We start from the raw sequence: 24,938 nt of genomic DNA, 5'->3' as shown, positions 1-24,938 counted from the left end.
CAGTGAGTCATGTGACAGAAATTACATCAGAACTCACCGTTTATAACTGATGACATCACTACTCACCGTTTATAACTGATGAAATCAGAACTCACTGTTTATAAGTATATAATTTGGAAGATATTGATGACTTTTGTGTATATTATTTATATATATATATATATTGAAAGTGTTAATGAAATAAATATATTGTTTGTCATATTAACTAACTTTTGGCACCCCTAATTAAATATGCCTTTCCTACTCCTTTAAAGGAGAATTCAACCTGTAATAACCCCCCCCTACCCTGTGTAGACCTCCCTCCTCCCCCCAGCCTACCTGCCCCCCCTCCCGGGCAAATGCCCCGAATTTTTTACTCACCCCTCCGTGCAGATTCTGGCCTAGGAGTTCACGGCAGCCATCTTATTCTTCTCCGGTAATCTTCATGTCTTTACGTAAGTTTCAGCGCCTGCACAGTTGGAGTCAATTTCCGGTCCGGAATCCCTGCGAATGCGCATGCGCAGTGGTTCGGGACCGGAAATTTACTCCAACTGCGCATGTGCTGAAACTTCAGAAAAAGACGGAAGAAAGAAGATGGCTGCTGTGAACTCGGAGGGAGGGAGGTTTTTTTTTTATTACAGGTTGAATTCTCCTTTAATGTGCAGAGGGCAGAGCCAGGCAGCCATGCTTAGATGTTTGTGCATGTGATAAAATGAGTATCTCCCCTCCAAGTTAGGTGCCAACAATGCCAACCATCCCGGCCTGTGTGATTCCTCGCACACAGTTCTCTGAAGGGGATCTTGTACTTGCGCTCTATGTTGGAGGACAGGGGTATTTCTGGCAGTGGTACATCCTGTGCGGGGCAGCTGTTAGCATTTAAACAACTCTAATTGTTCACTTAGACACCGTGTCCTTGTTCCACAGCCAGGAAATTTATAGATCAAACTGTCATTTGACAGATCATTATTACAAGCGTGAGCCCTTTTTCTCTGCCACTGTCAAACAAAAGCATCTCTGTCCCTTAGAACCGGGGGAAAATATACTGTAATTATACATGTATGGAATCCGTTATCCGGAAACCCATATCCAGACAGTTCTGAATTTACGGAAAGGCCATCTCCAGTAGACTCCATTTTAGCCAAATAATCCAAAATTTTAAAAAATGATTGTCTTTTCTCTGTAATAATAAAACAGTAGCTTGTACTTGATCCCAATTAAGATATAATTAAGCCTTATTGGAGGCAAAACCAGCCTATTGGGTTTATTTAATGTTTACATGGTTTTTAAGTATATAAAATATCAGACTAATAATATGCAAAGACATATAAAGAAAAACTTACTAACATAGATATGTTATTGCACCAGTCCAGTTACCCATAGCAACCAGTTCAGCAGTGATGTTGGGAATATTAACCTGACCTGCTATTGTTTGGTGATATTGCATAAGCAGCATGGAATTCCTGGGGGCAGGCAGCATATGCTGAATTGCCCTGCTGGATATCATCATCAGTCTGACTGAACCCCCCCTCTCTCTCCTTGCAAGTCTCCTACCACTCAAGTGATTTAAAGGAACAGTAACACCAAAAACCAAATGTTTTAAAGGAATGACAATATAATGTAGTGTTGCCCTGCACTGGTAAAACCGGTGTGTTTTCTTATGAAACACAACTATTTAAAAACACCCATTTGCAAAAACACTTACTGCACTAATGGTGCTGATCTCCTGTTCAATTTTGATTGACAGGGCTTACACACAAAAATTCAACTAGATGGTATTAAAAATTAGATTATATTATATATTTGCATAATAGTAATTCATCACAAAAGAGGAAAAATCCATTGATTCTGTTTGGTTTTGGTGTAGCATTTGGCATTCAGGCAAATCTGAAGAATTCTACATTTAGTAATTCTCTGATTTTGTTTGTGTCCAGATAAAAAAAAAAATCTGCAACAGGATGCTGACTGTGGCATCAGAAGACACCGATTTTGTGGTGCAGCCTGGGGCAAAAGTGGAGCAGTAATAACAATGCAAGGTTAAAGGAGAACTAAACCCTAGAATGAATATGGGTAAAAATGCCATATTTTATATAGTGAACTTATTGCACGAGGCTAAAGTTTCAGCTTGTCAATAGCAGCAATGATCCAGTACTTCAAACTTGTCACAGGGGGTCACCATCTTGGAAAGTGTCTGTGACACTCACATGCTCAGTGGGCTCTGAGCAGCTGTTGAGAAGCTAAGCTTAGGGCTCGTCACTAATTATCCAGCAGAAAATTAGCTTCCCCTGTAATATAAGCTGATGCTACAGGTTTGCTGATTATTAAATTCTGATGCTAATTGCACTGGTTTCTGTGCTGCCATGTAGTAATTATCTGTATTAATTACTAATCAGCCTTATATTGTGACATTTCTATTCTATGTGTACTGTATATTGTGAGTGGGTCCCTAAGCTCAGTAAGTGACAGCAGCACAGAGCATGTGCAGTGAATCAGCAGAAAAGAAGATGGGGAGCTACTGGGGCATCTTTGGAGACACAGATCTTTACTGCTAAAGGGCTGTGGTTGCCTTGGGCTGGTACAGAAGCCCAAAACATAATGTACAGCATTTCTAGCTACTTCTTTAATTAAGCTTTAGTCCTCATTGTGCAGCTCCATCCTAGATCTCATCCATTCAGTTTTTTGCTTCCACATCTGACCTGTTCCCCAACTTGCTCACATATTCAAATATCTTCTGCCCATGACTGAAATTCTGGGCCGCATACAGTGTTCTGTCTCTTTAAAATTGCTCGTCTGCCAGAGAAAGCGTTGTGTATTACGACGAATAACCATATGATTTATCCACTTAATTGATCTTTAGATTATTATTAGCCTTGGCATAATACAGTTTTGACAGCTCTAGTATTTAAGGTTAATTAATCTATATATAGAAATCTACGGAGCCTTTGGGCAGGCTGGAGGTGCACAAACTCAAATGTGCAGTTGAAAGTAGGGATGCACCGAATCCAGGTTTCTGTTCGGGATTCGGTCAGGATTCATCCATTTTCAGCAGGATCGAGATTCGGCAAAATCTTTCTGCCTGGCTGAACCATATCTGAATTCTAATTTGCATATGCAAATTAGGGGAGGGGAGGGCAATCGCGTGACTTTTTGTCACAAAACAGGGATGTAAAATTAATTTTTCCCCTTGGATTCGGCTGAATCCAAATCCTGCTGAAAAAGGCCAAATCCCGAACCGAATCCTGGATTCAGTGCATCTCTAATTGGAAGCCTCTCCTCCACCGAGTATATAGCCTCTACTCTGCTCAGACCGGTTGGGGCAAATTAAAGGAGAATTCAACCCTAATCTTCTTTAGCCGCTTCGGTAATCTTCGCAATGAGACCGGCGCTTCTGCAATTTTTGTGAGTTTCGACGCATGCACAGTTGATGTGAGGCAGAAAATTGCTCCAACTGCGCATGTTTCAACATGCCGGTCTCATTCCGAAGATTTCCAAAGAGAAGAAAATGGCGTCCGTGAACTCTGATGCCTGAATCTGCACTGAGGGGTAAGTAAAACGTTAGGGGCATTTGCCTGGGGTAACACTTAGGCTGGAGGGAGGGGAGTCTATGTAGTTGGGTTTCTTAAGTTTAGGGTTAAATTGTCCTTTAAGGAGGAGGTAAGTGGCTCCCACATTCGCATGGGTTGGGTGGCTAGGATGGACGCTGAGTTCCAGGAAGACGGCTCTTCAGTCACAGTCCTGGTGGGCCCAATCCAACTGTGTTTTTAATAGACTTTAGGTATTGAGATCCAAATTACAGAAATACCCCTTCTCCGGAAAACCCCAGATCCTGAGTGTTCTGGATAACAGGTCCCATACTTGTATGAGATTTGCAGGCAGTGTTCGTCTTTTACTATGAAGCCTTGAGTGGCTCGGTTGACATTTGCCTGCCTGTATTTCGAGGGTGTATTTACACAGTACAGGTATAGGATCCGTTATCCGAAAACCCGTTTTTCAGAAAGTTCCAAATTACAGAAAGGTCGTCTCCCATAGACTCCATTTTATACAAATAATCCAATTTTTTTTTTTATAAATGATTTCTTATTTCTCTGTAATAATAAAAAAGTAGCTTGTACTTGATCCCAACTAAGATATAATTAATCCTTATTGGAAGCAGAACCAGCCTATTGGGTTTGTACATGATTTTCTAGTAGACAAAGTTTGAAGATCTAAATTACGGAAAAGATCCATTATCTGGAAAACCCCAGGTCCCGAGCATTCTGGATAACAGATCCAATACCAGTACTTTATTTCACTTGTTCCCTTTGAATTATAATCTCCTGAGAGCTGAACCCTTGACTCCTTTTTTGCATTACTTTGCAGCCCTTATCTGCACATGTGCTATAAGGTAAACACGATGTAGTCATTATTTTCATGTTTCCAAAAACAAAAAGGCTAAAAATATATCTGGAAACTCTGTGTATCCATAGGAAAAACCTAAACACAAATAAACTCTGTGCTGCCGCAGGCATTTGCCTTTTTTCCAGAGGTTTAAAAAAATAACATTCTCTTTTATTGGAGCATACCATGATAAAGCCTCACAAAGGCTAGTGAAACAAGTCTTTTTGTTCAGCACGACACAAAAAGGAATGAATTTGTCGGAGGATTTGGTATTCATCCAAATTAAAAATAAATGGTACAGGTATGGAACCTGTTATCCAGACTGCTTGGGACCTGGGCTTTTCCGGATAACAGATCTTTCCGTAATTTGGGTCTTCATGCCTTAAGTCTACTAGAAATTAATTTAAACATTAAATAAACCCAATAGGCTGGTTTTGCTTCCAATAAGAATTAATTATATCTTAGTTGGGATCAAGTACAAGCTACTGTTTTATTATTACAGAGAAAAAGAAAATCATTTTTAAAAATTTGAATTATTTGGATAAAATGGAGTCTATGGGAGACGGCCTTTCTGTAATTCAGAGCTTTCTGGATATCTGGTTTCTGGATAAGGGATCCTATACCTGTACAATGCTTTTCTCACCGTTCCCATATAAGTAAACACGGAGCAGCCTTTATGTATGCACAGGTATGGGACCTCTTATCCAAAAGGCTCATGGGGTTTTCTGGATAATGGATCTTTCTTTAATTTGAATCTTTATACCTTAAGTCTACTATAAAATCATGTAAACATTAAATAAACCCAATAGGCTGGTTTTGCCTCCAATAAGGATTAATTATATCTTAGTTGGGATCAAGTACAAGCTACTGTTTTTTTATTACAGAGAAAAAGGAAATTATTTTTAAAAATTTGCATTACTTGGATAAAATGGAGTCTATGGGAGTTGGCCTTTCCGGAAGTCAGAGCTTACTGGATAATGGATTTCAGGATAACTGATCCCATACCTTTATTAGTCTTACAACCCATAGTTGCAGGGTAAATGAACAGTGGATTAAGCGAATATGTAAATGTAGAGTAATTTTCCAATATTCTTTGCCATTGGGTTTCATTTTTTATTATTTGTGGTTTTTGAGTTTATTTAGCTTTTTATTCAGCAGCTCTCCAGTCTGCAATTTCAGCAATCTGGTTGCTAAGGTCCAAGTTCCCCTAGCAACCATGCATTTATTGGAATATGAGACTGGAATATAAATAGGAGAGGCCTGAATAGAAGGATCAGTAATAAAAAGTAGCAATAACAATAAATGTTTAGCCTTAAAGAGCATTTGTTTTTTAGATGGGGTGAGTGCCCTCCCTATTTGAAAGAAGAAGAAGGCAAATAATACAAAAACTATAGAAATAAATAAATAATGAAGACCAATTGAAAATTTGGCTAGAATTGGTCATTCTGTAACATACTAAAAATTAATTTAAAGAGGTTGTTCATCTTTGAGATAACTTTTAGTATGATGTAGAGAGTGATATTCTGAGACAATTTGCAATTGGTTTTCTTTTTTATTATTTGTAGTTTTTGAGTTATTTAGCTTTTTATTCAGCAGCTCTCCACTTTGCAATTTCAGCAATCTGGTTGCTAAGGTCCAAATTCCTCTAGCAACCATGCATTGATTTGAATTAGAGACTGGAATATGAATAGGAGAGGCCTGAATAGAAAGATGAGTAATAAAAAGTAGCAATAACAATAAATGTGTAGCCTTACAGAGCATTTGTTTTTAGAAGGGGTCAGTGACCCCCATTTGAAAGCTGGAAAGAGTCAGAAGAAGAAGGCAAATAATTAAAAAGTTAACTGAAAGGTGAACCACCCCTTTAGGACAGTGGGCCAAATCAGGGTGATCCAACTGTTTGGCCTCTGAACATAATGGGGTTTTTTGGAGAACTGTTGGGAGAGGACCAGAATAAAATGCTGATGTGGTCCTTGCCTGTCAGGATTTTTTACCCCTAAAATTTCCTGAGTGTCCCATAAACTGGCGACTCTGGAAGGGCCAAATTTATTGACTTATGCATGACCCACTTAACAAAGCCACAACGTATAAAGGGGTAGTTTATTTTAAAAGAATCTAGTTCACGTATGGGATCCGTTATACAGAAACCTGGTATCCAAAAAGTTCAGAATTACAGGAAGACCATCTCGTATAGACTCCAATGTAATCAAATAATTAAAATGATTTCCTTTTATTCTCTGTAATAATAAAACAGTGCCTTGTACGTGATGGTAACTAAAGGTGGTCATACACAGGCAGATTTAAGCTGCCAATTTGGGTCCTTTAGACTGTTGGCTGCTTATCTGACCGTGTATGGGGCCCTCTGACAGACCTCAATGATTGATATCTGGGCAAAAATCGATCTTGATTGGGCAGGCTTTATTGTTTTGCTGCATAAGTAGATATTGGTGGCAAAATGATCCTATTGGGTTCATTTTAAGTTTAAATGATTTAAGGTTTTAAAGGAACAGTAACACCAAAAAATGTAAGTTTATTTAAAGGACTGACAATATAATGTAGTGTTGCCCTGCACTGGTAATACTAGTGTGTTTGCATCAAAACACAGCTATAGTTTAAATAAACAAGCTGCTGTGTAGCCATGGGGGCAGCCATTCAAGCACAGGATACACAGTAGATAACAGATAAGTACTACTATAGTTTATATAAACAAGCTGCTGTGTAGCCATGGGGGCAGCCATTCAAGCACAGGATACACAGTAGATAACAGATAAGTACTACTATAGTTTAAATAAACAAGCTGCTGTGTAGCCATGGGGGCAGCCATTCAAGCACAGGATACACAGTAGATAACAGATAAGTACTACTATAGTTTATATAAACAAGCTGCTGTGTAGCCATGGGGGCAGCCATTCAAGCACAGGATACACAGTAGATAACAGATAAGTACTACTATAGTTTATATAAACAAGCTGCTGTGTAGCCAGGGGGCAGCCATTCAAGCACAGGATACACAGTAGATAACAGATAAGTACTACTATAGTTTATATAAACAAGCCGCTGTGTAGCCATGGAGGCAACCCTAGAATCCAGATTGCTGAAATTGCAAACTGGAGAGCTGCTAAATAAAAAGCTAAATAACTCAAAAACCACAAAAAAAAATAAAAAACAATTGCAAATTTTCTCAGAATATAACTCGACATCATACTAACAGTTAATTTAAAGGTGAACAGCCCCTTTAAGGGTCCATTTTTTGGGGACTGTTGGGTTTGCTCGGGGGAAGTGCAAGGGTGCATGTGTGCAGGCAGACTTATTAGGAAAGTGTTTGTGATGGGAGATGCTATTGAATGTGGCCACACTGTAGTAATAAGATGACTCATAGAAAGGACACAGACCTTGTAGGGTGTGGTATTTGTTTTTTAGATTCTGATGCCTGATCCGCACTACCCTGTTAGCTGGGAGCCTCATATAGAGCTCGGCTGGATTGTCTGACTCAATAAACAGACTTTCTTTACTAAGATATAAGCACATAACTGAGATCTGCACCTTTTATTACATTTTCTCAACTGGTATCTACTGTATATGTAATGCTATTATAGGCCTTCACCGAAAATGCAGCCTTATGGTGGCCAGGGAGAGATAGAACTGCAGCTGCGATGTAGATGGGGTGCAGGTGATCCAACACAAAAACATAGGTTGTCTAAGTTTGGTCTGCTGTGTCTGCCAATGAGTTTGCAAATAATATGATGCTGAAGGCAGCTAGTGGTGCCTCAGTACTCCAGGATACTAGAGATCTGAACCTAGTGGTGCCTCAGTACTCCAGAATACTAGAGATGTCAACCTGTGGTATCTCAGTACTCCAGGATACTAGAGATGTCAACCTAGTGGTACCTCAGTACTCCAGGATACTAGAGATATTAACATAGTGGTACCTCAGTACTCCAGGATACTAGAGATGTCAACCTAGTGGTACCTCAGTACTCCAGGATACTAGAGATGTCAACCTAGTGGTACCTCAGTACTCCAGGATACTAGAGATGTCAACCTAGTGGTACCTCAGTACTCCAACATACCAGGGTGCTGGGGACTGGTAGCTAGTGGTATCACTGGGTGCAGAACAAATGGTTCCTCAATATGTTGTAGATGGGTTGTTGGTAATAGGTCATGGTGCTTTGGAATGGCAGCTAATGCCACATGAGGATGCTGGAGATGGGTAACTAGACTGAGAAACTGCATATTGGTTGTAATGAGCGAATTTTTTCACCAGGTTTTGGTGCAAAAAATATTTCTATGGACTCCAATGGGTGGAAAAAAATGTTGGGTGGAAAAAAATGTGTCTTGCGGCAAAAAACAAAACAAACAACCCATAGACTTCAATGCATTTGGTGAATTTTTCACCATTTCACAAATTTTGGACGGAGCGAAACCTGTCAGATTCACCCATTGCTACATATTGGTATTTATTAGTAGATTAGTGTGGTGAAGATTATTAGCTAATGGAACTTCTGGGTGCTCAAGATTGGTATCTAGTGCAGCATCAAAGTGCTGGAGATGTATCATTAAATGTATGTTAGGGTGCTGGGAACTAGTAGCCTTAGGGTACTGAATATGGCTATGGGTGCCTCAGACATATGAATTTAGTGGTACACCAGGGTGCCAGAGTTGAGTAACTATTAAAAACTGAGGCTTCTGAGCATGTATTTCTAATTATGCCTATAGGGAGCTAGTTAAACATCAGAGTGTTGGAAATTTGAAACCCAAATTTCTATGGCTGGGATGGCAATTTTGGGTGCTTGGGATGGGTAGCTAATGGAATTTTGGGTGCTTGGGATGGGGAAGTAATAGAACTTTAAGGAGCTTGAGATGGGTAGCTAATGGAACTTTAAGGTGCTTGGGATGGGTAGCTAATGAATCTTCGGTGCTTGGGACAGGTAGCTAATGGAATTTTGGGTGCTTGGGACGGGGAGCTAATGGAACTTTAAGGTGCTTGGGATGGGTTGCTAATGGATCTTCGGGTGCTTGGGACGGGTAGCTAATGGAATTTTGGGTGCTTGGGACGGGTAGCTAATGCAACTTCGGGTGCTTGGGACTGGTAGCTAATGGAACCTCGGGAGCTTGTGATGGGTTACTAATGGAACATAAGCTACTTGGGACGGGTAATTAGTTGAAGCTTATATAAAGTAAGTCTCTGCCTTGCAGAGTGAGGAACAGGACAAAATACATGGGTTTAATGAATAGAATGAAACAGCCCTGTGAAACAATAAACAAATTACAAGCGTTCAGACTATGTTTATAATAGAGCTGGCAAATTACCTGATTGTTTCAAATACCATCTACGGTAAGTGTTTTTCATGTGCGTTTGTTAATAATTAACAGATGTATAACATAAATGTCTTTATTTGTTACAGGGCATAAACAAACTGATTTCTCTTTGCTATGCTCTGAATAACAGTAGGTTTGCCCGTTACCTTACAGCCTTTGTTATACAGGGAACGTGCGACCCTGCAGTGTGTGTAAATCCCCTTTCCCTTGTGTGTTTCATTGCTCCATTTCCATTTCAATTTCCATTCCCAAAAGTGCAGAGTAGGATTACTTAACTCTGATCTGTATAGATTATCCTTGAGATAATCAATATCTCTCAGCTGCTGAGTCAGCTCACGTGTGCAAATTCCCTGCTGCATGCCCTGTGCATGGCTATGTTACTGGGACAGTTACACAAGCAGTACAGCAGCTCATCAGGCAAAGCTGGTTGGCTTTTTTAAAGCAACCGCGGATAAAACCATCAGTGCTCTTAGCAGCTTTTCAAGGATGTGATTTCCACTAGCTGTCAGATGCTCGTTTCACCACTTACCAAGCCTTTCATCAGGTTCTGGGCAGGACTGATGAAAAGTGTGTAAATTGCAAATGTAGATATCACTCGTGCAGCTGCTCCTATGTGTCAGCCCCTTGTGGGTACGTTGCCTCCTCTCTCTTCTTGGCCACATGGAGCTGAGGGCGGGGGGGTTGAGTCCTTCCCTTTACCTTTTCTACAAAATGAACTAGATCAGTGATTGGATAGTAGGGATGCACCAAATCCAGGATTCGGTTCTGGATTTGGCCAGGATTCGGCCTTTTTCAGCAGGATTCGGATTCGGCCGAATCCTTCTGCCCGGCCGAACCGAATCCAAATTGGGGTTACCACCTTTTCTGGAAAGAAATACCAGTCTTCCTATATATTTATCTTTTTCCCTATTAATGACATGGGGATCAACCATCAGAAGTAGATCGATGGCACTATTCCTTCGATCGTATGATTTGAAGTTGTCACGACCGGCACCCAGAACAAGTGCCAAGCACCCTCATCTCGGCTTGGCTTTACCAGTAGTGTGACCACCGTTGGGCTTCGGGAGGAGCCCTCAGCTTACTTGGGTGCCACCTGGACTTAACCAGGGGTGCAAGGCGAGATGTTCTGGCTGGCAAAGGGGCACGGCTGTTAGCAAAGTCTTTTGGGCCAAAGGTCACGGTACGAAGGATTAGGCAGAAGGATGGTCAGAGAGGCTGGGTCGAGGCAGGCGGATATCAGAATCATCAGGCAGGCAAGGGTCAAACCGGGTGGTCAATCAAGGGGTTAAGCTGGAAGAGTTGTCGTAGGCAGGCAGGGGTCAGGGAACAGGCAGGAGTCAAAACCGGATAATCAGGTCAAACAGATACAGGATCAGATGCACAAGGCTCAGTAACCACTAGAAACCAAGTTCTATCACGGGCACTGGCTGGGGGTCAGAATGGGCCTTAAATACAGTCAAAGTCCACGCCAAAACGTGCGTCAATGCGCGCTGGCACAATCACGCCAGCGCGCCTGTACCTTTAAGAGGCGCGCCGCGAGTGCCCTAGGAATCAAAGATGGCGCCGGCTCCTAAGACCACGCCGCGGGCGTCCCCGCCGCACAGGTAATTTTATTACAGAAGTAGGCCGAATACAGACCACTTCGACCCCCATAAACCTTCGACCTCTATTTGATTGGTCTTTTTTGAATTCGAAGTTTTTTTTAACTTCGACCCTTGATAAACCTGCCCCTTATTCATAGGCCTGTACCAGGAACTGATATCATGGTTGCGTTGCTCCGCAACTCTTTTTACATTTGACTGTGGCTCACGAGTAAGAAAGTTTGGGGACCCCTGACCTAGATTGTCAAGGGTCGACTTGACCACCAATATTTTTCAAAAAGCAAATACCTCCGATATCCCCCCATTGCATTTAGCCCCCTCTGTGAGCCATTAGCCTTACGGTGGCCATACATGCATCATACGATATTCGGTTTGGTGGGAGACGAGCCGAGCAATATCGGCAAAAGAGTTGTCTTCATTTGCTCAAGATGGAAAATTTTGATTGGCCGCCTATTGTTTCTACCTGTTTATCTGTTGATTCAGCTCTTAACGTTTGTAGTGAAAATTAACAATCTTTCCTGCGACCAGTGGTAGTTGTACCGTGTATGGCCACCTTTAGGGAGGACCTCCATGGGCGATTTCAGCGCAATCCGACATGCTGCGCCCAAACGCAGGCGTCAAGTTGGATGCAACGGAAATAAGGTAAGCAACAGGAATGTCGGATGGTGTCGCAGCGTTCGTCCGACGTGGCATGACTGACGGATTCAGACGCTGCACCTGAATCCGTTCGGATGAACGCTGCGACTTCATCCGACATTTTCATCTCTTACCTTATTTCCGTTGCATCCGACTTGACACCTGCGTTTTTGCGCAGCGCGTAGGATCGCACCAAAATCGCCCCTGGAGTTCTACCCTAAGGGTACTCTCCAGCCTTTTCCATGTACTGGGCTGATACCTGAGGTGTGAGGCTAGACTTTATTAAAATGAAGACAAGGAGTGGCCCTTGGTCATCCACTTGCAATTTCTGCTCTCTGCATAGGAAAATTTAATTATCTTTTATATAAATCAGAGACGGTGCCATTAGTTCTGCTCCTACGGGACCTGATTGCTTTATTTCCCTGCATCTCTAAAAATAACACTGCTAACAAAATGTATAGATGTCAGGAATATAAGGGCCTCAAACCAATGTGCTCAGCAGACTCTACTTTCACTGATGCCTTACGCCGCTGGGTTTCTGAGTTTGATTCCTGTCTGGGCACTGTCTGCAAGGAGTGTGTATGTTCAACCCATGTCTCTGTGGGTTTTATCTGGGTACTCCACTTTCCTTCCGCACTCCAACAACATTAAAGGAAAACTATACCCCCAAAATTAATACTTAAGCAACAGATAGTTCATATCATATTAAGTGGCATATTAAAGAATCTTACCAAACTGGAATATATATTTTAGTAAATATTGCCTTTTTACATTTCTTGCCTTGAGCCACCATTTCGTGATGGTCTGTGTGCTGCCTCAGAGATCACCTGACCAGAAATACTGCAGCTCTAACTGTAACAGGAAGAATTGTGGAAATAAAAGACAGAACTCTGTCTGTAAATTGGCTCATGTGACCTAACATGTATGGTTTGTTTGTGTGCACCGTGAATCATACAATCCCAGGGGGCGGCCCTTATTTTTTAAAGTGGCAATTTTCTATTTATGATTACCCAATGGCACATACTACTAATAAAGCACATTGTTATGAAAGTGGTTTATTTACATGAAGCAGGGTTTTGCATATATTTTTATAGAGACCTACATGGTTTGAGGGGTATAGTTTTCCTTTAAGGCAGGGCCGGAACTAGGGGTAGGCAGAAGAGGCAGCTGCCTATGGTGCAATGATAGGGGGGCGCTGGGCAGCTACCTCTAAAATTGTCTTCTGCCTACCCCTAGTCCGTGTTCGCACCCCTCAGTCTTACTCCTCTTCATTCCCTCTATCACCCACCCCTCCTTCGTCCTCCCCTACCTCCTGTCACCCTCCCCTCCATCTCTCTGCCCTCCATCCTCTCCCCTCCGTTGTTCTCTCCTCCCGTCTCCGTCCCACCCTCCCCTCTGTTGCTCTCCCCTTCGTCTCGGTGGAGCTCACCCCCATGGGGGGGGGGGAGCGATAGTGGCCGGCTGAGTTGCCTAGCTGGCCTGGCCCTGCATTAAGTCTCCTAAAACTGACCCAACTGTGTGTGTGAATGTTATAGGCACCTTATATTGTAAGCACCAGTGGGACAGGGAGTGAAGGAAATGATATATAATCTCTGTAAAGTGCTGCATAAATCTGTCGGCGCTGTGTGTGTGTGTGTGTGTGTAATAAGCTCTGGGTTATGTAGCCTTAGGTCCCAGCATTTAAATGAAATGATCAAATAAAGTGATTTAAGTCTGACTGTACTGACTGTACTGACTGTACTGACTGTACTGACTGTACTGGGAGTGGGAGCGACTGCCAATGGATGACGGCAATGCAGAAATATTTTTGAAAGTATATTAGGCCAAAAGGCTTTTCCTGAGCATCAAGGAAACTTTCCAGATGAATGTACTGGCTTTCCTGCTTCATATACCACAATGACATTTACTGTATATTGAGTTTCATTTTGTCACCCGGACATATTCATTCTCATTCCACTGGAGGGGCACAAACGCTCGAAACTGGCTCAGTTTATTGTGAATGTGAATCACCGCTATACCATGGATCCTGAGAATTGATATGTTGCGTTAGGCTCAAAAATGCAGCGTTACACACATATGGCTTTATTAGTACAGGTATGGGATCCATTATCCAGAAACCCATTATCCAGAAAGCTCAGAATTACGGAAAGGCCGTCACCCGTAGACCCTATTTTATCCAATTTTGAAAAAAAATATTTCCTTTTTCGCTGTAATAATAAAACAGTAGCTTGTACTTGATCCCAACTAAGATATCATTAATCCTTATTGGAAGCAGAACCAGCCTATTGTTTATATGATTTTCTGGTAGACTTAAGGTATGAAGATCCAAATTACAGAAAGATCTGTTATCTGGAAAACCCCAGGTCCCGAGCATTCTGGATAACAGGTCCCATACCTGTAGTATGTGTGTGAACTGTGTGAGATAATCGTGTATTTCTTTCTGCTTATTTGACTGACAGCCCTCTTCTCTCTTATGCAGGTACATTTCCCCGATATCGAAAGAGCAGAATGGCTCAACAAAGTAAGTTGCTCATACATCGATAAAAATAAAAAATATTTGTACCGCCACTCGCCTTTCAAAACAGACTGCCCAAGTGCAAAAAAAATACTTGTTATGCATGTTATACCCTTCTCAAAAATGCAAATAATAAAAAATATAAGATTTATCAAAGGTCGAATTGAAAATTTGAAGTAAAAAAATTAGAATTCCAAGCTATTTTTGTGTACTTCAACTAGGGAATAGTCCAAATTTGATTTGAATTTGAAAAAAATTTGAATATCGAAATTTATCATGTACAATCTCTTTAAAACATCGACTTCAACCATTCGCCATCCAAAACCTGCCGAATTTCTGTTTTAGGATCATAAACACCGATGTAGATGTAGTAAGGGTAAGGCCAGACGTGTCGTTTTTGCAGCGTTTTTACATTGCGTTTTTAAAAAAGAACAGCCAGGTGTAAATACACTACTGAAACCACACGCGACCGGCAACATGAGTTTTTCATGCGTTTTTCAGCACGTACGACTATTTTCCCAACATGCACTTCGCATTGTTCTCATTGAATTTGGACGCCATATTTAAAATACGCTGCGTATATACGTACAGTGTGGTTTCAAACGTGCAGATCCCATAGAGTTTATTGATTTGGTAGTTTCTTGACGTATTGCCGTTTCTGCTATTCACCCGCAGAAAAAAACTTAATACATTTTGGTTGGTCTTTTTTTATTCGAATTTCGAAAGTTATGAGAGTTCAAAAAACCCCCCCATTACTTCTGAATTCGACCCTTGATAAATCTTCCCCTAAGATCCTTCTGGGAACATCATGTGGATTTGGTCCATGTAAGATTGAAACAAGTAGATGTATAGAGCAATCAATAAAAGAAAAAAATTATACAGGTGTGGGGTCCGTTATCTGGAAACCCGTTATCCAGAAAGCTCTGAATTACAGACTCCATTTTAAATTTTTTACAATAATTTTTGTACTCTGTAATAATAAAACAGTGTCTTCTACTTGATCCAAACTAAGATATAATTAATCCTTATTGGAGGCAACACCAGCCTATTGGGTTTATTTCATGCTTAGATTATATTTTAGTAGATTTAAGGTATGAAGATCCAAATTACGGAAAACCCCAGGTCTTTAGAATTCTGGATAATATGTGCCTTATATAACCGTGCGAAAGGACCAGCAATCCCTTCCATTAGTTATGTATCAAAATCATTGTATTGTACCTGACGGTTCGGTCCCTTTTAAGATTAAGGGGCAGATTTATCAGGGGCCGAATTTCGAATTTGAAAAACTTCGAAATTTTAATTCAAAAAGACCAACCAAAATTAAATCGAAGGTTTTTTTTATTATTACCGAATAGGTCAGTTTTAGATCGAATAGATGCGTTTTCAATCAAATTCGAATTGTACGATTCGAAGTAATAGCACATTCCGATCGTACGATTCAAAGTTTTTCCCAATAAAAGAAAACAGTACATGATAAATTTCGAAATTTTTTCAAATCAAGTGAAATCACATACTGTATTTGTACTGACCTATTTTCTATACTAATACGAACGTAAGTACAGGGGTTAGACTGCATTGCAGCATGCACTGGCTCTATATGTATTGTTAGTTTGTGTGCATTTATATATATATATATATATATATATATATATATATATATATATATATATATATATATATATATATATATATATATTATTTTTTTATTTTTTTTGTATATTGCGTTTATAGCAGTGTGCACAATGTATCCTTTACTCTTTTTACAGACTGTGAAGCATATGTGGCCTTACATCTGCCAGTTCATAGAGAAGTTGTTCCGAGAGACCATAGAGCCCGCTGTGAGGGGTGCAAACGCCCACCTGAGCACCTTCAATTTTACTAAGATTGACATGGGATCACAGGTATGTGTTCTGCACAGGCTGATCCATTGCAAGGGGCTTCTTCAGTTGTCTTCAGTTGTGAGAAACTTCAAGCGACTTTGGAAGACTTAAGAGACACATGGGTTTTTACCAGTAGCGATTCACTTTATCGCCAATGGGAAAGCATTTAAAGGGACTGTAACACCAAAAATTTTTTTTTTAAAGTAATGAAAATATCATTTACTGTTGCTCTACACTGGTAAAACTGATCTTTGCTTCAGAAACAATACTATGGTACATATAAACTAGCTGCTCTGTAGCAATGGTGGAAACTGAAAAAAGAGCGTCCTACGTGAACAATATCAATAATAAATCTGAAGTTTATGGTCTTCAGGTAGAAAGTGATTACCGTATATACCCGAGTATAAGCCGAGTTTTTCAGCATCCAAAATGTGCTGAAAAACTGTACCTCGGCTTATACTCGGGTCAGCGGTACCCGACCCGCTGAGATTTCAGTCACTTTTAATCATTCCTATACCAACAGTACACTTGGGGAGAGACTGCAATATCCCACAATGCCCTCTGTTGGTTATATGAAAGAATAACAGTGCGCCCTCTGTTGGTTATATGAAAGAATAACAGTGACTGCAATATCACACAGCGCCATCTGTTGGTTATATTAAAGAATAACAGTGACTGCAATATCACACAGCGCCATCTGTTGGTTATATGGAAGAATAACAGTGACTGCAATATCACACAGCGCCCTCTGTTGGTTATATGAAAGAATAACAGTGACTGCAATATCACACAGTGCCCTCTGTTGGTTAAATGAAAGATTAACAGTGACTGCAATATCACACAGCGCCCTCTGTTGGTTATATGAAAGAATAACAGTGACTGCAATATCACACATTGCCCTCTGTTGGTTATATTAAAGAATAACAGTGACTGCAATATCACACAGCGCCCTCTGTTGGTTATATGAAGGATTAACAGTGATGGCAATATCACACAGCGCCCTCTGTTGGTTATACGAAAGATTAACAGTGATGGCAATATCACACAGCACCCTCTGCACATGGTAGTGGGACAGTGGGACAATGCACACAGTAATCCGTTTGGCAATTCTCTGTCACATCAACTTTGCAAAGAAGTCCAGTTGATCGCTGGGGGGGTGCTTTGGCAGAATGTGCGCTGCTGGGAGACAGGGCTGTAGTTGTGTCTAGGCTTATACTAGAGTCAATAAGTTTTCCCAGTTTTCGTAGGTAAAATTAGGTACCTCGGCTTATACTCGGGTCGGCTTATACTCGAGTATATACGGTACTCACCATCACCACATGAGGGAAGAGGCCCAGGTGCACCTCCCTGAGCCCTCCGCATGGGGAGCGGACAATCCGAAAAGTCTTTGATGCATAGGCCTATGATTAAGTGTGTGACACAAAACGCGTAAGGCTGTGGACATAATAAACCTTTCTCACTTTGAACCTATTGCCTGGTGGAAGTTTGCCTTCTTTGAGTGCCTGCTCCAAAGACTTTTCAGAGAGTCCTGCACGAAACCAATTTGTTAAACCTGCAATCAACCAGGACTGGCAACCCGCTTGGACCCGCTATCTGACCCGCAAGTACCTTATCCGCAACCCGATTCACCGACCATCAAGAAGCAGGAAGTGCTGTTATTGTAAACCGGAAGTGACATCATTAGAAGTAGGCATGCTCAGAAAAAAGGAGTAAAACTTGCTATTGAGAAGACCCACAACCCGACCCGCAAACCCAGAGAACCGCCGACCTGCATCAATACCCTCTCCCGAAACTTCTACTTGCTACCCGCAGGTTTTTGCAGGTAACCTGCGGGTAACCGACCCGCTGCAGGACTCTACTATATGGCAGAGGTTAAATAGTGGATAACAGATAACAACATTATATTCTACAGAGCTTATAGTGGTATTTTTCTGTTATCTACTGTGTATCCTGTGCTTGAATGACTGCCCCCATGGCTACACAGCAGCTTGTTTATATAAACTATAGTAGTACTTATCTGCTATCTACTGTGTATCCTGTGCTTGAATGGCTGCCCCCATGGCTACACAGCAGCTTGTTTATATAAACTATAGTAGTACTTATCTGTTATCTACTGTCTATCCTGTGCTTGAATGGCTGCCCCCATGGCTACACAGCAGCTTGTTTATATAAACTATAGTAGTACTTATCTGTTATCTACTGTCTATCCTGTGCTTGAATGGCTGCCCCCATGGCTACACAGCAGCTTGTTTATATAAACTATAGTAGTGTTTCTGAAGCAAACACACCAGTTTTACCAGTGCAGTGTTACACTGCATTATATTTTTAAAAATATTTGATGTTTTTATGTTACTGTTCTTTTAAGTGGGAAAGCATATAAGATTAGTCTCCTGCAGAAGAGGAGATTTATTGCTGGCGATTATTCCCCTGGTGGGCCATCAGCCTAAATGCTCACTTGGGGGACATTGCAGGTTGTTTTCTATTGGGGGAAACATGGCAGAGCTCAGGCCCAGACTGTCAAACTGTGGATTCAGGCAAATGCCTTAGGGGCTGCTGTAAGATTCCATAGACAGTCACTATTTATTGGGTTGATGTGGGGCCGTTTGGGCCTCTGTGTACTTGAAATGCCAGTGGCTAGTTCAAACCCCAGAGCTGCAGTTATCACTGCTCTTTTTCAGATAATAATTGCCTATGTAGAATGCTAAGGCAACACTGGATATTGCTTTAACAAAGCTCATCTGTTGGTGAAATCTGATCCCAGTCCAGTGGGTCAGCGAGACCACGGACAGTCTTCACTTGTTGGTCATGACCCAAAAATGCCGACTGTTCTCTCGCTCTTAAAATACGGGACACAGGAAGCAGTTTGAATCAACAAAAGCTCTTGTGTTGTGGGATGTTGGTTTCGAGTTTTTAAAATGATTTCAACATATTCTAATAATATTCTAATAATAATACTAGTTATGTAATTCTGTATGTTCTTTGTAGAAACACATTTATTTTACAGCACTGCCAAATATGTTGGTGCTCTAAAATACACGTTTAACAATAATAATAATAAAATAATTACTTTCTAGTAAGGAAGATGACCCATTGTATTGGTTCTGGCCACCTGAACAACAAAGGATAATTATATTAGATTACAGAGTTGAATATGTGCCTTAATATTAATCATTGTCTGTTACTGTGTTTCTCCCAGCCCCTGAGGATCAATGGTGTCAAAGTTTACACTGAAAATGTGGACAAGAGACAGATTATTTTGGATCTGCAGATAAGGTAAATATAACTATGTTCAAATCACTGTAGTAGGAGAGCTATAGTACATATAGAGCACGAGGAAAAATGTAGCACCAAAGGAGCCGATTATTTGTCCGTTAAAAAATAGAAATTTATTGAAGAGTCATTAAAAATGGTAAAGGCGTGCCCAGCACATATTGTAGGCTGCCCGATTTTCACGTTTCGTGGCTCAGAATGAGGAAGTGCCCAGTAGCCACGAAACCCATAAAAAGGCCAGCCTACAATATGTTCTGGGCACGCCTTTACCATTTTTAATGACTCTTCAATAAATTTCTATTTTTTAACAGACTAAAGAGATCTCCTCCCAGATTGAAAATAAGCTGATCGACATGTAGGGGCCAATCCACCAAGCTCGAGTGAAGGATTCAAAGTAAAAAAAACTTCGAATTTCGAAGTGTTTTTTGGGCTACTTCGACTATCGAATGGGCTACTTCGACCTTCGACTTCGACTATGACTTCGAATCGTTGGATTCGAACTAAAAATCGTTCGACTATTCGATAGTCGAAGTACTGTCTCTTTAAGAAAAAACTTCGACCCCCTAGTTCGCCATCTAAAACCTACCGAACTCAATGTTAGCCTATGGGGAAGGTCCCCATAGGCTTGCCTAAGTTTTTTTGGTCGAAGGATAATCCTTCGATCGTTGGATTAAAATCCTTCGAATCGTTCGATTCGAAGGATTTAATCGTTCAATCGAAGGATTATTCGTTCGATCGGTCGAAGTCGAAGGATTTTAATTCCCAGTCGAATATCGAGGGTTAATTGACCCTCGATATTCGACCGATGATGAATTTGCCCCGTAGTGTCTATTTGATCTATTGCTCTGATTATGTTGTTCCCCAGGCATTTGACGAATTCAAGGGCGCTGCCCAAAGATCCATTCCACAGCCAACCCCTTCACCCACAGCATATACCCTCCTGGATCATGGGTAGTTGCCCCTATATAGGTCCATTGCAGCACCCTGCTTAACCAGATTCTAAAATTGCGCCGACGGACGTTTCACCCACAACCAGCGGGCTTTGTCAAAGGCGTGAAAATGCCGGGCCGCTCACTTGTATATTGCTGTGCTATAGCCCTGCGTTTTTCTTATTAAACTCTCGTATTTCACAAAATTCCTATTTTTTTCATCATTTTCAGTTTTGTCGGAGAAACAGAGATTGATTTGGAAGTGAAGAGGTACTTCTGCAGAGCCGGCGTGAAAAGTATCCAGGTAGCTATCAGTTTGCAGTTAGACTGTTTAAACAACAAGAACATTTTAAACCGGATCTAACCCCAAAAAGAAATGTTGACTCAAAAGAAAAGAGAATGAGAATGCTTCACTGAACACTTTTGCAATTTACACTCATTTTTTATGTGTGATGCTTTCTGAGTAATAGCAGATCAAGGTTTTGGCTCTGCTGAGAGTCCACAATCTAAGGTCAAGTAACTAGATATTTAGGTGCACTGATGCTCTGACCTTCACAGAGAGCTGTTAGTGGCTAAAACTAATTAACACTGCTAATAACCCAAAATAATGATCTAGCAGAGTCTTCTCTTGCTTTATCAAGTTATCTTGAACTTTCAAATCTTTGAATTGTACTAGGTGCTGTATAAACCTTGGACAGCATAAGGGCATCCACTACACACCCCATACATGTGTCCTGTTCAGTAGACCTAATAGAGGAGCACCAATTAGTGGGGTTTTATTCCTCCAGTTACTCTTGAGAAATAAGACCTGTTCCTCAATTAGTATAAAACAGAACAGACGCAAATAAACAAGTGCTATTTGTTAGTGCTAATCATAGAATCAGTATATTGATAAAGGGGAAAAGCTGTTTCGTTATGAGGGTTTTCGGGTTGTTCCTGATACTAAATGGTACATTTACCAGAGTACCTAACTCTCTGTCTCACCTGGACCCCTAACAAGAATGAGTTTGCTTATGTCATGGCTTTGCTCGTGTGATGGGTTACAGCATGTTCTTTAAAGGAGAACTAAAGCTTAACTAAAGAAGTGCTGCTGTTACTTACTGAGCTTAGGAACCCACTCACAATATACACATAGAATAGAAATGTCACAATATAAGACTGATTAGTAATTAATACAGATAATTACTACATGGCAGCACAGAAACCAGCGCAATTAGCATCAGAATTTAATAATCAGCCCTGTAGCATCAGCTTATATTACAGACAACCCTCATTTTCTGCTGGATAATTAGTGACGACCCCTAAGTTTAGCTTCTCAACAGCTGCTCAGAGCCCACTGAGCATGTGCGTGTCGCAGACACTTTCCAAGATGGCGACCCCCTGTGACAAGTTTGAAGTCCTGGATCATTGCTGCTATTGACAAGCTGAAACTTTAGGCTGGTGCAATAAGTTCATTATAAAAAATACGGCATTTTTAGCCATGTTTATGTTTAGGGGTTAGTTCTCCTCTAACATTAAACCACCAAGAAAAGAGGGCCACAGTACACAAAATATGTTGATCACTCACCTTGTAGAACGCACCAGACCCTCCGCTTAGGGAGAGGATAAACCAGCCCCATACAAAATGCGGTGTATTGGGCCTATGATTTAATGCCCGGGTAGGGCACTAGAGCTTTTGTTCCTTTTTTAATGAATCTACAATAAATATTATATTTTTAAATTAAATTTTTTAGGCCCTTGTGGAATTTTTCTGAGTGCCCGATACCCCTATTTTTGTATGCTACTGGACGTTCTTTGACTCTTTATTTAGAATTTGTTGCTATAAGGGAGAGAGCTTCCTAGGGCTTGAACACGTTACCCAAGGAAAACCAAAAGGTGTCAATGCAGGACAGGGTCCTTAGAACCTCCATCTTGTGCTTTCCCCATATATATCTCATCACATATATGAACCATAATCTCCTTCATTTCTTTCCAGCTCCATGGCACGATGAGAGTTATACTGGAGCCTCTGATTGGAGATGTACCAATAGTTGGAGCCCTGTCTATATTTTTCCTCAGGAAACCGGTGAGTTTGGAGCAAATCTTTTTCTTGCTGCCAAATCCATTGTCCTTGAGGTAAGGGGAAGGGATTTGGTAATTTGGGATTGGGCAATGCCATAGAGGCACTTAAATTATCGGCTCGGCAAATAACATTAACTGGATGATGTTAGCTTTTGTGCATTGGTTAGAAATACAGAGTAAATAGAGCAGTTAAATGCAGCTGATTTGTGACATTTGATAAGTTTATTCATTGGGTTATGATCATTCCCTAGTGATAGTTAGGTCACATGCAGGGAAATCATATGCACGAGTTGGGCAAACATAGACGTTTCATGTGGCAGGAAGTTATGATTTATCATAAATATCTTATCCTGTTATACTGTGACTATTTTAGGGTAGAACAGAAAGGCCTTTTGCCTTCGTCTCCCAGAGGGGCACTGTGTGGCAGTGGTGTGTTTGTGTGTGTGTGTATATGTATATATACTAGTACTAAATTAACAGAGGCGGCACTCAATTTATCAAAAATAGAAAATATATATTCTCTGTTCATCATGTACAAAAGTACAACCTGTGTAGTACATAAGATCTCATAGAAGCGACGTTTCGGGCATGCAGTGTGGCCTTTCTCAAGCTTAACAGAGTAATCAAATGTAAAAAACATTTAATCCATATCTTTGTAACCTCCCCCATTATGTTTCAAGCTCTCCTTATTTATCTCTCTTTATTTTCTGCTTCATAAAATCTCATGTGCAAACATATTCGCACAACTACAGATTTCCACCTCTTAACCCATATTTCATTATTTTCATATAAATGGATATAGATCATAATCCCTATTGAGCCCATATGGTGCCAGTGAATTCCTATTATGAACCCACCACACCTCTCTTTGTTTCAACCTCAATTCACAGTTTCCTCCATATTTAAGAAGTGGAATTCCTTCCAAAACCACAAATTTCAATTGGTCTACACCAGGGATCACCAACCCTTTGAACCTTTGAGCAACATTTAGATGTTAAAGGAGCTGGGGAGCAACGCTAGCATGGCAAATGTTCTTGGGGTGCCAAATATGTGCTGTGATTGGCCATTTGGTAGCCCCTAGGTGCACTGTCAACCTACTTGAGGCTCTGTTTGGCAGAATATGTGTTTTTTATGCAATAAACACTTGCCACAAGTCAGTAATTTAAAAATAAGTGCAACTGGGAGCAACATCCAAGGGGTTGGAGAGCAACATGTTGCTCACGAGCTACTGCTTGGGGATCACTGGTCTACACTATGACCCATATTTAAGAAATGTAGGCAGTTTAGTATTTCCTAAACTGATTGAGGATTTATGTTATATGATATATGTGACTTTACCATCTGAGTTGTCTCTCCAATGTATATATGCTCACATGAGCAAGTCAACACATATACAACATACTTAGAGGTACTCGAATAATGTCCCCGTAATTGAACAGTATGTCCCGCGCCGGGGGTGCACAAATTCCTTGCCCTTAATAGCATTTTGGCATTGTGCACAACCCATGTAAGAATACATACCTGGACTCCTTAATACCGAGAACACATCTCTTTGTTTCTGCTCTTTCTTAATTTAAGATGTCATAACCATACTACCAATTGTTTTACCTCTTCAATAAGATTGTATAGGGGGCAATATAAATTCCCTGATATGCCCTCTGTAGAATATACCAATGACGGCGTAAAATTGCCCCATTTTTTTTTTTTTTTTTACTACTGCTGTTAAACTGGGATACAACGGGAATACGTTCATTATTATTTATACTACTTCATAGGGAATCATGATTAGTTAACAAAACTATAAGTGTTACAATTATTAGTTATAAAGGAAATTCCTTCTAAATGTCAATCCATAAATGTATATGGTTTCCAGTATGAGTTTTTTTTTTTTATTTCTTTGCACTCAAGGTTACAAATTTCATGGAATTCCATCTTGTGGCAGTTGCCCTAATGTGAGCTGACAGTCCAAAGCAGCTGCACACACACATAGTCCATAACAATAGTCAGCAGGTGCCTGCCACACGCACGTTTCACTTTCTTGGTGCAACAGAGTGAATCTGGGAATGCAGCAATGTATACTGGCAATTAGTCCCAGCATGGTTCTCTGTGATTATGAACAAACTCTTTTCCATTTAAAATATGGCACTAGCCCTCCATTATTCTCTTGCTATTGCCTTGCTTATCTCTTTCCAAACCCTCCTTTTAGTTTAATTATCTACTTATTACTAATGGCACAACAAGTGGATATCCGCCATGCAAAAGCAACCAATATCATCTCCTGTTGAGCTCAATGTGGCACCCTTGATAACTCTCTAGTATGTGTTTTCAGGCCGAAAAGTGTCAGCGCTGGTGCTTTCAGGAGTATCTCATTCAATGA

The 24,938-nt window shown here is 40.7% G+C and overlaps 1 protein-coding gene across 1 annotated transcript in view; it reads left to right on the top strand.

Moving 5' to 3' along the window:
* esyt2.S (extended synaptotagmin-like protein 2 S homeolog) overlaps window positions 1–24,938 on the top strand; it is a gene marked incomplete at its 5' end in the record, with an annotated part of 81,414 nt that overhangs the window by 23,851 nt on the left and 32,625 nt on the right. Inside the window, 5 exon segments of the mRNA NM_001095791.1 lie at window positions 14,386–14,427; window positions 16,188–16,322; window positions 19,498–19,574; window positions 20,732–20,804; window positions 22,476–22,565. Coding sequence (NP_001089260.1) covers window positions 14,386–14,427; window positions 16,188–16,322; window positions 19,498–19,574; window positions 20,732–20,804; window positions 22,476–22,565 — 417 coding nt within the window.

The sequence above is a fragment of the Xenopus laevis genome, chromosome 6S (assembly GCF_017654675.1).
Source record: "Xenopus laevis strain J_2021 chromosome 6S, Xenopus_laevis_v10.1, whole genome shotgun sequence".
In the NCBI taxonomy this organism is placed as follows: Eukaryota; Metazoa; Chordata; class Amphibia; order Anura; family Pipidae; genus Xenopus; species Xenopus laevis.
Note: the sequence above shows the minus strand (reverse complement) of the source record. Positions and strands in the feature narration are given on the sequence as shown.